The sequence below is a fragment of the Choloepus didactylus genome, chromosome 3 (assembly GCF_015220235.1).
Source record: "Choloepus didactylus isolate mChoDid1 chromosome 3, mChoDid1.pri, whole genome shotgun sequence".
Lineage (NCBI taxonomy): Eukaryota > Metazoa > Chordata > Mammalia > Pilosa > Megalonychidae > Choloepus > Choloepus didactylus.
This window is the reverse complement of record NC_051309.1, coordinates 54530370-54543837: the sequence shown is the minus strand read 5'-3', so window position 1 is coordinate 54543837 and position 13468 is coordinate 54530370. Positions and strand designations below refer to the sequence as shown.

Here is a 13468-nt window from a genome sequence, read left to right as displayed (position 1 = left end):
ACGAAGTCCCAGCTTAGACCCATGTAGATCTCCCCAAACCTCAGTGTCTGCATCTGTAAAATTCAGATAATAATGATACCTACTCATGAGAAGGGTGATATGGGAGGGGAGCCATCCCTAACACAGCAGCCAGCCCATAGCATCCGGTGAATGTGGGGTTTTACTGCAGAGGGCACCAAGGAAGTTACCTCACAAAATGATGGCAGAGTGTCAACAGGAAAATAATGTCAAGTGAAGAGAACATTTGGAGGCACTCCTGGAGTCCACAAGGAGATGAGAAAATGGAAGAGTAATAACAGCTTGGTTCTGCGTACTTCCAAGGTGGTATGGCTTAGAGGTCAGGGCACAGTGTCTGGAGCCTGATCCAATGGCCTGGGTTAAGTGCCACCTCTTCCTCAAAGTAGTTCACTTCTCCTGGTCTCAGTTGACTTTATGAAATTGGATAATGATAGACCTACCACCTATGGCTATGAATATTCAAGGAGTTAATACCTGTAAAGCCCTTAGAATGTGGTACATGGCAAGCTTGCTAAGAGCATATGACTCACTGTTACTGGTAATAAATGACTGATGATTGCTCATGCAGGGCCCTATGTCTGTAACAGAACTTTCTCCATCATTAATGTTAGCCACAAAGTAGTTGTGTAGAATCTGAGATCGACACACTGATTTACCATTTTGATCTCATCTAAATGTATCAATTCCATAGGGATTGTTTTCTTCCCACCAGATGTCAGTCACTTGAAGGTGACCGAAAAGCTGAGCTCAGTGGGGTAGCAGTGGTTTCTCCTCTCTCAGGCCTGGGCATGAGTGTTTGCCACCTAAACCCTGACTGGCCAGAGCCAAAACAAGCACATACAAATGCGGACTTTCTGCCAAGGACCTCACAGGCCGTTCTTTATAAACACAATTGATAGAGGTGTAAATACTTTGTAGTAATTGACTTCTGCCTTTGTAAACCCTCCTTCTGGAGTGTTTTTCCCAGCAAACATAGCAGGCACAACAAAGTGTTTGGAAGTGCTGGGAGCTGCATCAGCCAAGTGTCCCAGCCAAGTGTCCCCAGAGAGCCGGAGCGAATAGAAATGGCTTTCTTTCCCCCACAGCCCCCTCCATTACAACGGCATCCCATTAACAAAGAATTCCATCTAGCTCCCCCAAGACCACTGTTATTTATGGTTATCCTGGTTACCAGAAACAGAATATCAACAACAAATAATCCAGTATTTTAAATGCTGTCTACAGTCCCAGCTCAAGAAACTCCATCTCTGTTTTCAAAGAAATTTAAAAAGGCAAAACCAGACGATGCAATGTTTACAGAGTATTTGGGAAGGGGACAAGGAGGGTGATGGTTGGGATCTTGCAACAATCAGTAATAACCCTAATCCAGTCTTCTCTCACTGAATTGAGGAAAGTAACCAGGACAATAAGAACCTTCTGGAAACTTCTCTCTTTAGGCCCTGAAGGGAGTACAGAAAACACCAGCTTTTCTGGATTTATTATAACTGGAACAAGCCCTGTATTTCCTGCTGGGCCATTCCCCAAGGGACCTGTCTTGAGTTACCCTCAGAGACTCTGCTGGGCAGCTTTTTCCCCCACCGGGTAATAGTCTCTCCGTGCAGAGAGGTGGGATCACAATTACCAACGGCTGTTTGTGAGGGATTCATCCACAACCTTGTTCTATGACCAGAAAACACAATTGTTTTCTCACTCTGGAGTATAAGATGAATGTCAAAATCTCATTTTTCACTAAATCGGGTGAATCTGCTGTTAGGCGCCTTGTAAATGCCAGGCAGAGAGAAGCCCAGGAGAACAGGTTAGGTTTAGCCATCTCTGCACAGAGCGCAGCGCCAGGCAGGCTGGGGAGTGTTCGAATGTTTTTGATTTGAGGCTGGGAGGAAACTGGAAAGCCAGACATCACGACAGACATGGATCCAGTTCTGAGACAGGCGGACTGTGCTGGGGTTCCCACCCCTGCCTGGACGTCTTTATTAGTGAGCTGGGACCGGACACTGGCAAGCAGCCGTCTAATGACAACAGCAGATGTGGCCCTGGCGGTGAGGTGGGCAGGACCACTGAGGAGCCACAAGCCCACGGTAGCAAAAGGGAGAGTCAGGAAAACAGGAAAATGATCATGGGCCAGAGCCAGTGTCTGCAAGTGAAGAGCTCTGCGGCGGGGCTTTGCAAGTTGGAGTCAGAGCTGGGAAGCAGTGGGTGACTGCACAGAGTTTGAGCTGTGGCATCAGAGGCAGACCTGGGTGGGGTCCTGGATCTGCCACGTCGCAGTTGAGCCAGTTGCTTAACTCTTCTGAGCCTTCCTTTTCCTTCTCTGTAGAAGGGGGCTAGAGATGGTTTTGGAGATTATTGATAATAGATCAGTTATTTCAACTACATCATACAATGACTGGCACAGAGGTTTTAATAAATAGTAACAAATTGTTACTACTTGTGCAACCCTAAGCAGGTAGTTTATTCCCTCTAAGCCTCAGTTTTCTCGTCTCTAAAATGGAAATGGTAGTATCTTTCACACAGGACTCTTCAAAGGATTAAAGGAGAGAGCATATACTAGCACTTTGGAAATGCTCAATAGATTCTAATTCCTTTCCCTTCCCCACTCCCCCACCCCACCCCCCCACACATGCCCATCCCTACCTGCCCTCACCCAGGTGTCAAAGGAGGTGCTTCCCCCACCTAGGTGGGAGAGGGTTGCAAATAAACAACTGTTATTAAATGAAAAGATTCTAATAATGAAAGAGGAGCAAAAGCCATGAAACAGGAAGCTAAATTCACAAAAGGGAGGACAGTGTGGTATATTCTGGAAGTATAAATAGGCAAGTCAGCCTGAGACAGAGGACAGAACTGGGACTTGGATGATTTCCAGCCCAGTATCTCTCTTTCTCCCCCTTCTCTCTCCTTCTCCCAGAGTGGCCTTGAGAAACCACTTTCTCTCTCCACATGGAGGAGAGCACTGAGACCCTTCCAGGCTGACCGTCTAAGGTGAAGGATGAGAGACCGAGTCCAGCACGGGGGGTAGGGAGGTGAGGGGCGACCGTTTGTGCGGGAGGCCAGGTCAGGAGGTGCAGCTGGCAGCTCAGCAGGGGAGCAGGAGAAGCTTGCCCCAGAGGTCTGCGGACTTGTGGAGTGCATGGAAAGGAAACTGGGGAAGCAGGTGCCAATAATAAATAGAAGTACAGCATTGTTCAGCACCTTGGCAAGATAAAGCCCACCTGAGAAGGCTCTATCCTCTTTCATTCCAGAATATGGCAAAAGACCTCTTTTAAGCATATAAAGATTAACTTCTCACTAGCTGGACATAATTAATAAAACCACATAGAATGAATAGAAATAAAAAAGAATAGAATCTACTTGGAGATAACATGCTACTGCCTTTGAGTTGTGAGGCTTTTAGAATCTCATGTTAGCACCCACACATCCTTCTCAGAAGTTCAGGTTAGGCTTGAAATATAGAAAATTACTCCCCCAATATAAGGGAGGTTTGGGACATCACCAGAAGCCCTGTCTAGAATGGTCAGGACATTTATCCTGTGGGAAAACAGATTCAAAAGCCTGCCACCATACCATGGTGAGGCTCAACAGGTATTCATTTAGGCTGCTGTCCCATGGTCTCAGGGCCCCACATGTGCAGCAGTATTTTGTATGTGAAATGTTCATATGCATTTCATAAGAACATTGAACATAGTCAGACGACATCAATTCAGGTCCTCTGTGTGAACTTGAGGACATCACTCAAAACTCAGAGCCTATTTTTCTAAGATGGTAATAGCTCCCCTGCCCTCCTCACAGGGTTGTCCTGAAGATGAAATGAGATCAGGTATGTGAAAACACCACTCAAACAAATATAAGGCGTGATTATTTGCCCATAAAGATGGTGACTCATTTAGCTTGCATGAAAGGGCTCCCAAGCCCAGACGGAAGCAGATGAGAGGCTGCGCAGATTTAGCACATATACTAGTGGCAAAAGCTCCATGGGAGGGGCTCCTGGAAAAGCCCCAGCTCCAGCTCCATGGCTGTGAGTTTCTACAATGAAGATAACATGAACCTTTCGAAAGCAGCAAATCCAAAGAGGTTTACCAAACAAAGCATGTATGGAGAAGCGGTAATCTTATGTAGAAACGCTAATATATACAAGGCTTTGCAGAGATGTCTTAGAATAAAACATATGGGTCTACCTGAGGGACTGTGAAGGAAAATAAATAGGATATATACTACTCTTGAATATAAAGCACCAGACAAATTACAATTTACAATGTTCACAGGCTGTGACCTTTGACAAGTTATTTAATTTGCTCTGTAAGAATGTTTCATCTGTAAAATGGGAATAATAGAATGAACCTCAATGGTTTGTTTTGGGACTTTAGCAACAGCCCCTGGAAGTTATAACGCCCAACTCAACATGCCCACTAAATTCAAGATACTAAATAATATTCTCCGAAGTGCAGAAGGTTAACATTTCAATAAAGACCAAATCAGAAATTGACTCTTAAAATGAGATTTATTGTACATAAAATAAATTACAGTTTAAGACAAAGCACGGTGGCTTTTTAAAGTGCATCTGTGTGGGGGATTTGGCGGGGTAGCCCCTGTATCTGTTCACACTCACCATAAGATAGTGTTTGTGAATCTTAGCCACCCATAGCCATGACTCAGTCAGGCCTAGGAAGCAACCCAACATCATTGCCATGAGCCATTTACACAAATCACACCAAAAGCAATTGACATTTTTTTTCCTGTACCTGATGCAACAGTCTTAAAAAAATTATACAGTCTCACAATTACTCAAAGTCTGGGGCTAGAGTTGAGTTCACAACTACACAACATATGCCCAACTAAGCATACCCATTCGTGGCAGGAGGAACCGGTGCCTCTCTGCATACTGTGTGAGCTGACATGTCTGTCATTTTGGCCCATAAACTAGACCTTTATTTTTCTGAAAGAAGTATTTTCCTCCCGTTCTTAAGGGAAGAAATCTGAGTATCCTTCAGGTTAGAAAGGCATTCTGTAAGGAATAGTGTTTCAGAGATGGAAATCGTACTGATAAGAGAAAAGCAATTCTTTTTTTGAGGGGTGGGATGGGGAGGAAAAGAAAAGAAAAAAGAAGAGAAAATTTGAAAAGTTTTTGGGAAAAAAAAACCTGTAAATGCTTAATCTGTTCTTTCATTCTCACTGTAAGTCATCAATTCAATATATTTGGTGAAACTACAATTGACCATCATTTACAAAGTGGTTTAGAACAAACACCAATGCCCCTCTTCCCACTCCAAAGGAAAAGACATAGAGAACTTTTCCAAATTCAGAGAGTGGCTCTGGTAGACTCATTCCAGCCTCATCAATTCTGTCCCCTGCTCAGAACAATGCTCCCTTTTCTGCAACATTCCATCGGCCCTCTTGGCGCTCAGCTCCAGCCCTTTCTGGAACCATGAATTACTGCCAGTGTTCAACGTTCCTGCACTGGAAGAACCTCAGGCCCTCTTCCTGGGAAGACCGAACCCCCTTGAGTACCCTTGCTTCAGACGGAAGTGACAGTCCTCACTTTTGCAGAGAGGGCTTGCTTGAACCTCCTCTTCAGGTCCTGCATGTTGGGTGACTTAGGCCTGGGGATGAGGGAGGTCCTTCGCTTTTCTGGTGTGCTGCTGGGCGGCCGTTTGTGACTCACTTCTTTACACAGGACATGGAAGGCGTTGTACACGTCATTGTAATTTTCGCTGACAGATACTTCATAGAAGGAGCATCCCAGCATGCTGGCCAGCTGCAGTCCAAGCTGAGGGTCCACCTGCTTGATGTGCAGAAGGTCAGCTTTGTTGGCCACAACCACCATGGGCAGCCGGGTACCCAGGTGGAGCTGCTGGACATGCTGATGGAGCTGGCCAATGAGTTCATAGCTCTTGTAATCAGTGATGGAGAAAACAATCACCACGGCATCTGCCCAGCGAATGCACCTATTCAGCTGTTCGTTGCAGCTCAAGCCATTCTCATGGACCTGAAAGAGAGCGGTGGTGGCAAGGTGATTGGCCAGTGCCCCCAAAGGGCTCTGGCTTGGTTGGACAGCGAATTCAAAAGAGCCCTTCACAGTAATGCCAGATTGCAGGCCATAAACAAGTTATTTCCCCCACACACTTCAGCTTTCTTGACAATCTGTTGATCCAGCTGCACAGAGTTGGAATAAATAACAGTGCAGCTCACCACACTCAAGTGGAAAATTGACCTGCAGAAAACTCTACGCAGAGAGACTTTGTAGTTCCACAAAATGGGAAATTAACTGGCTAGACAGTAAGTCTGGAGAAGTAAAGATAGGAGCTGGAAGCATTTAAACCTGGATAACTGCCCAGTTCAAGAGGGAGTGGAAGGAGGGGGGAAAAAAAAAAAAAAAACAAACCACAAGCATGGCTCTTTTGTCTATAGAGTAACTTTCCACAATACAAAAATGCTTCCTAGTATTTGGAGACTGTGCATCAATGTTTGATTTTTAATGCCAAAGACACATATGTAAAACTGACCTTTTTAGCCATAGCAAGAAAACCTTTCCAGTTCCAAATGTGTTTGGTTTGGTCTTTCCTGCTGTGTTGAATCCTCCTGGAGGAAGATTCCTGTCCTTAGCCAATCTCCCAAATTAAGCCATCGGCTAAGACTGACCAACAGCCAGATACGATTGGAGTGTCAGACAACATGTAAAAGTCTGAACGCAACTCTCCAAATTTCTCTCTTCCTTCAGCACAAGGCACTTTGAAAACAAGTGAACAATTCCACAGCCAAGCAGACTCCCCTTTAACCCAATCAAACATCTTAGACCTTCTCACCTGAATACCTGGAGTGTCTTGAACCTGTATAGCCAGGGTTTCACCCTCTATTTGGACTTGCCTGGTATAGAGATTACCTATGAAGGCAAAGAAAAAAAAGGATTACGTTCTTCCTTTTTCACAACTTTTAAAACATTGTGGGTTTTTTTTTTTAACGTTACAAAGATAGCCTTCACCAAAGGCACAAAAATAAGCTATAGTTTATTTCTATTTACAGGGCTTATTCCAATTGCTTTTGAAACAACTGCAACTTTTAACCCCATGTTAGTGGATTTATTAAAACCAGAGCAAAGTTGCAAGTTTTAGGAAACATTTTTAAATGGAGCGTCCATATTTATAGTATTTCCTTAAAGCAAATGTTCTTGCTCAACATGTGTGGGATTTGTTTTATCTTGCTACTTTATCATCCGTTGACATAAATTTATATTTTAGCCATTGGATATAATGGCCTGGTAGGCAAATATTGTTAGTAAATGCAGAGCCAGTGTTATCAATTGAAATAAAAATGTGACATAATGATAGCCAAACCCACATCAAAGCAGAAGGCTGCTGTATCTTATCTTGGGATGGTTTATATAGTTCATTCCAAATAATCTCCTGTAGATGCTCCACAGAGTCTAAGGATTTTAGAAATTTGCTTACAAAGTAGGTAGAGAGCCCTCTAAGCCTCCCCAATAGCTATTCTTAATCATAGGGATTTGAAATACTTGCCCTCTCATTTATTCAGAAACTCTTCTCCTAAAATTCAACTATGTAGCTATTTTTCTTTGTTAAGAAAAGAGAACTTTAGGTTTACAACTGTTCTCCTATGGCCTCTGCTTTAAAAGGTCACCTTTGAAAGGCAGCCAGCAGAAAGGGAGAGCAGTGGGGGGAGGAGCTGGCCATCTTTTTTATGACTTTTGCAGGAGTGTTTTGAAGGGAGAGACTCTTGAGTACAAAGGGTGCTTCCAACTGGGGTCCCCATAGTTAAAGCATACCAAGGGGAATACTTTCAGGCACTTGATAAAATGATGAATGGGCTCCGAATGGAATGGAATGGAATGAGGCCAAATGGCAGTTATGGGGGGGGGGGGAGGAATGTGGGTGGTAGATTAGGATGATGCAAAGTTGGAAGTTGGCTAGATCCTGATGCTGAGACTGTCACTCTGAAGGAACCTGCTTGGGAGCAACGAAAAATGGGGACAGCAGTACTGGTGCAAGCTGACAGCATTTTCCTCAAGTGAATTTCCTCACCTGCATTTCTTTCATAGTCACCAATGAATCGTTTGGTGAGGAACCGGACGACCAGAGCTGCAGGTCAGAAAACAGAACCCAAAGAGGGTTAATCCTGGCACAAGAAGTTAGATTAGTCTCCACCCCACCCCCAGCCTGGAAAACAATTCTCAGAGAAAGCCATACACGGCCACCAAGTGGAATTCCTACCCTGCAGCTTCTTGACCCTTCTTCCAGACAGGGGGGGTGGCTGGAAGGCATCGTGAATTATGACTCTGTCCAGCCAGAAGGGTCATTTGGCCCACCCTCCCTCCACTGAGCCCGGCGGAGCCACACCTAAGTCTTTCAGCAGACAAATGTCTTTCCTAACCTTAAAGACCTCCAAGAGGGGGTCCGTTCACTAACTCCCTTTTCTGTGTCAGGCACTGCCAGAGGCTCAGAAACCCCCAAGTTCTAAGCACAGTTGTGCCGGTGGTGTCGGGAAAGTCTCCTGGCCTTTCTAGATCCCATTTTTCTTCATCTGTAGAAGGGCTTGGAAGTCATGATGCCTAGGGTCTCTCCCAGAAAGGCAGCGGATCAAAAGATGGGGGTGGGGGTGGGTGTCGGTCCAGCTGCAGCCCTCACCTCCCCCCAGGTCTCTTTTATCCGCAACTCCCAGGGCGATCGTCCACGTCCAGCCCGGGACATACGCGGGTCAGAGCGCGAGGACTCACCGGTCTTGCCCACGCCGCTGGCCCCTACCACGGCGATCTTCACGAGGCGGCGGCCCGCGGCCCCCAGGCAGCAATCCGCGGCGGCGGCGGCGCTGCCCGGGGCGGGGTACTCGGCGATGGTGCACATGTTCTGAATGAGGCGCATCGCCGCTCCGGCCGGGGCTGCGCCGCGCGGGACTGGACCTGCGGGGCGGGAGGAGGCTCGCGCCGCGCGGGAGCGGGAAGAAAGAACGGGCCGGGGGTATCTCCGCGATAAAAAGCACGGAAAGGGGTGTAGTGCTAAGGATCCGGCGGGCTCAGGCTCGGGGCTGGGAATGCACTCCGGCGGCGCGCGCTGTTTTCTCTGGGGTCGACCCCGCCCCTTCCTGCCGCAGCCAATCCCGGGGCGCCCTGTACGAGGCCCCGCCCCCGGCGCCACTCCGCGCGCGCGGCGCCCCTGGGGGCGCCTGGAGCCGGGGCCGGGATGTGTGTGGCGCGAGGAAAATGGGGCAGCTGGGCCGAGGGAAGCAACGAGTCGGGGCTGACAGCGCAGCCGATGATGAGTGTCCCGGAACTCAGCGCCGGGCGCCGGTCCGGGCGCCGCTGTGCGGGCACGGGGCAGATGCTGTGGCTCAGAGGTTCGGGACGCACAGGCTTCCGGGAGGCGGGCTTAGCTGGGGGCCGGGCATGAGGGCAGCGACCGCACTCTAGTCCGGGCGAAGATGCCGGTCTGCCCGCGCTGTGCGGCCGGCTACTCCAGCCTTCCAGGAGCACACCCCCACCCTACTCGCCCCCCACCTCGGGCCTGCAGCCTTCTGACCTGTCAGCCGCTAATCCTGCCCACGGTCCGCCAGTGCCTCCCGAGTGTGGGCGCTCCGGATCCCAGAGTGCCTGTCTGGCACCCGGGCTGCGTGCCTGTTCCCTTAATTTGGGGTGGTGATCGCACTGACTTGGGTGGCATCCTGGATCATAGATTTGGGTACAATTGCAATCTTTACAAAGTTCTGTCCTCACCCCCTGAAAGGTAATATTTGACTTAGGGACAAAATAATAATCACCCTTTTTGCTCTAGACTCAAATTCTCTGGCTCTTGGCGACAGGGCGGCGATCACTCACTCACCCTCCGACAAACTCACGTGAACACACATACGACCGGGAGCTTGCACAGCACACCCAGAGGCAAATCAAGAAGTAATTATAGAGCAAGCTGCCTAGCTTCTCATACACAGTCACACCTCCAAGAGCTGTGAAAATGGAAAGAAAACAGTTGCCCCAGCTGCGACGTCTATGAATGCCGACTTCATTGGAAGGCAGAAGCCTAAAAGGCCTGCACCTTAGGCTCTGGCCCAGGAAGACCAAGCTCCATTCACCTACATTCGCATCAGGATAGTGTCACTTCAGTGGCAGGTTAAATTCCCCATCCACGCAACATTCTGTAGCTGGACCTCTGACAGCAAAATACCCTCACCAGACACTCAGGCTGACCACTTCCCCTACCCCTCTCCAGTCCTGCCTTGTGGGCCCCCAAACGTTCCAGAGGCATTTATCCTGGGGCCTTATGACAATACACACTGTGGGGTTGTGTCCACACCAACAATAAAGGTTGAATGTAAAAGTAAACTGAACTAATTCCGTTATCTGCATATCAGGCATCTAGTTTGACTCCCCTTTCCTCCCAGACTGAATTGACTGGGTACTGGACAGAATATATGATGCTGACCCAATTCAGACTCTAAGATGAACCCACTTGCCTATGATGGTGTAGGGGAGTTTGCAGGAACTCGAGGGAAAATAAAAAGGTAATGAGAGCTGCCTTGGTAGCCAAGTCTTCTAGGATGGGCAACATAATTCAAGACATGCAAGCTTAACAATAAATATAATAAAAAGTTGAGTTGTAGGGAGATTGCTAGAACAAAACAAGTTTAGCCATGAGTCAGAGAAAAAAGATTATTTCCAATGAGTACCATATCTTTCCACATGGCTTAAATCAATCTTGATTGTGCTTAGCAAGACTGTAATTACAGGTAACCTTGTAATTTTTAACCACCCCCCCAAAAAAATGCCTGCAATTCTCTTACACTTACATGGTAAAATAATTATGCAGTCTTCAGTATTTGTTTGACTGTTTTTGCATACACACTCACACACAGACATGACAAAAGTTGTCAAGAGGACTTTTGCTTTGAATCAATTTAGCTTCTGGGACTCAATTTTCATTACCATAAGCCTGTACCAAGCCTATGATTTTTCTGTCTGAAATACAAAGGCTGAATTTGGTATACTTATTTTGGGCCTTCAATGATCTGGCTGTGCTTTAAAGAACACTGAAAAAAAAGAAACAAATGAAAAATGGAGAAAAGAAAGGAAAGCTATTCAAATTCCAAATATCTAGCAAATAGCCACACCTCCACCCTACCCCACCTCAGATGATGCCACTGAGAATGACCCCTTCCTGGAAGTACATGGAATTAATTAAAAAGAAGGGGAAGGGCAGAAGAATTGACATATGTTAATAACTATTGTTATTCACAACCATCCTTGAGGTAGTTAATATCATTACTTCTTACTGCAGTTATCCATTGCTGCTTAGAAAACCACCCCCAAACCGTAGGTGCCTGTGGTTCTGCAGGTTGACTGGGCTCAGCTGGGCAGGTCCCCTTTGGGGTTTCTCATGTGTTGGCCGTCAGATGGCAGCTGGGGCTAGAGTCATCCGAAGGCTCAACTGGGCTGGGCATCCGAGATGCTTCTTTATTCCCATGTCTGCACTTCAGCTGGCATGGCTGGAGCAGCTGGGACTGGCCAGGCATCTGTCTCTCCATCCAGCCTTTCTTTGTGTCTAGCTCTGGCTTCCTGACAGCAAGACTGATGGCTTCCCTTAGAATGAGCCTTCAAAGACAGAAAGTGCTCTCTTAAGGCCTGAGCCGACGGACTGGCACAGCATCACCACTGCTGGCTTCTGTTGTGAAGCCGTTGCAGTGCCCACCCAGATTAAGCAGGGGTCAGGGACATACATCCCACCTTTAGATGGGAGTAGTGTCCAAGGGTTTCTGGCTATCATTAATTCACCACAGTCCCATTTTACAAATGAGAAAGCAACATCTCAGTGAGGCTAGAAAAAATTATTCCCAAGTCACACAGACTGTAAGGGTCAGAGCCAAAATCTGAAAAGGCTCGATAACATTTAAAATAGCCAGGATGATCACAATGAGATGGTATCCTGTGTTACAGTATTACAAAGTGGCTTAAACTGTGCGCTCGCTTGCTTGTTCTCTCTCTCTCTCTCCAGCAAAAAGAGAGTGAGGCAAGGTGGGGGTGGAGTGTTAAAATATGAAGAAGAAAGAAAGAAATCTTTTGCCAAGCTTCAGTTTTTGCCTCAGCAGCTGGAGTTTCTATCACCTCTTTTGATCTTTATAATTAATCTTTGATCTTAGAGTTTCCAGAGATAATCGGGTTAATTTGATAAATAGTTATTGAGTGTCTGAACAATGTGTACAGCAGGCACTGTGCTGGATCTACACTGGCAAAAAAGATAGACAGTCCTTGCCATCTCTGCAGTGACGTCTGGCATGGGAGACAGAGAAGGGAATGAGCAATTTCAGTACAGTGTGAGAAAATGCTTTGATAGGGGAAATTCAGGAGCTATAGGAGCATGTAGACAGATAGAGAATGCAGACTGTGGAATTCAAGGAAGAATGTGTAAAAGTTAGCATGACCAACAAAGGTGAAAAGTGTGCCTGGTGGACATGTGTGTGTGTGTGAAGCAGAGGGTGGGGACAGAGTGGAGGGTGGACTGAGGTGGCTTAGTTTGTAGAGGGAATGTCATTTGCTGATGAACAGCAGATGCTCAGTAAAACACTTATGAACTGGGAATGAAAGAAGGAGTGAATGAAAGCATAGGCCTCACATTGATAGAATTAAGTCAGGGAACAGGGAGTAGTTTACAGCAGGTGGACAGAGAAAAAGAGCTCTGATGGTTTCCAAGGCAGGGAGTGGATGAGGTCAGTGGAACACACATATTGACAAGATAAGCCTCAGAAGCTGCTGTGATCCTCCCTTCTTCCATGAAACTCAGATCAGTAAGGGTAGCATGAGTCTCTCTGCTGCTTACATCACCCAAGGTTGCTCCCAAATGGGCCCCCTCTGAGCATCTAGGCCTTGGGCAAGAACTAGACTGTTTGCTTAAGAGCTGTGTGAACCCTGTCTAAGAAACAGATGCTTCTTATTGTTATTTTATGCAGAAAATGGTTGAATATGAATTACCTGCTTTAGATGTTGTTGGAAAGGCTGGACTAATTGGGCTCCAGGCCAGGCGTGCAGAGATGACTCCCAGGGCAGTGCTGCAGAACCATCCCCTACCCCCAAGGAACCTGCTACCTCTTCCATAATCTGGAAGACAGGACTCAGGAGGCCTCTATTGCCGCTGCTGCTGCTGTCTCTCAAACTGACAAAGATAGAGATTGGACATTGGAAAGTTGCCACAGGAAAGTCCAACATCGCCACAATAGTGCCTGACAGCAAAAAGCCATCAAGTGCAGAAAGATAGACTCGTCCTTGCTTCTGCCTTGCTGTTCTTACCTTAGTGCATCTAATTAGTGAAATCAATTTGGATCCATTGCTCTGGCTGCAAGGGAGTCTGGGAAATGTGATGTTTAGCTTTCTAGTCTGGACAGTACACTAAAACACACTAAAAGTGGGTAGAAAAGACTGCATGTGAATCCACTATTTCCTCCACACTTCCCCAGGCACCCAGGA

The 13468-nt window shown here is 46.9% G+C and overlaps 1 protein-coding gene across 1 annotated transcript; it reads right to left on the bottom strand.

Annotated features, from left to right (window-relative positions):
• Window positions 1–4491: 4491 nt before the first annotated feature.
• RASL11B (RAS like family 11 member B) lies at window positions 4492–9037 on the bottom strand. The gene is made up of 4 exons (XM_037829792.1): window positions 8738–9037; window positions 8046–8102; window positions 6813–6889; window positions 4492–5995 (listed from the first exon to the last, which is right to left on the bottom strand). Exons 1-4 carry the CDS (start codon window positions 8880–8882, stop codon window positions 5525–5527), a joined length of 750 nt encoding a protein of 249 aa, XP_037685720.1. The 5' UTR covers window positions 8883–9037; the 3' UTR covers window positions 4492–5524.
• Window positions 9038–13468: the final 4431 nt, after the last annotated feature.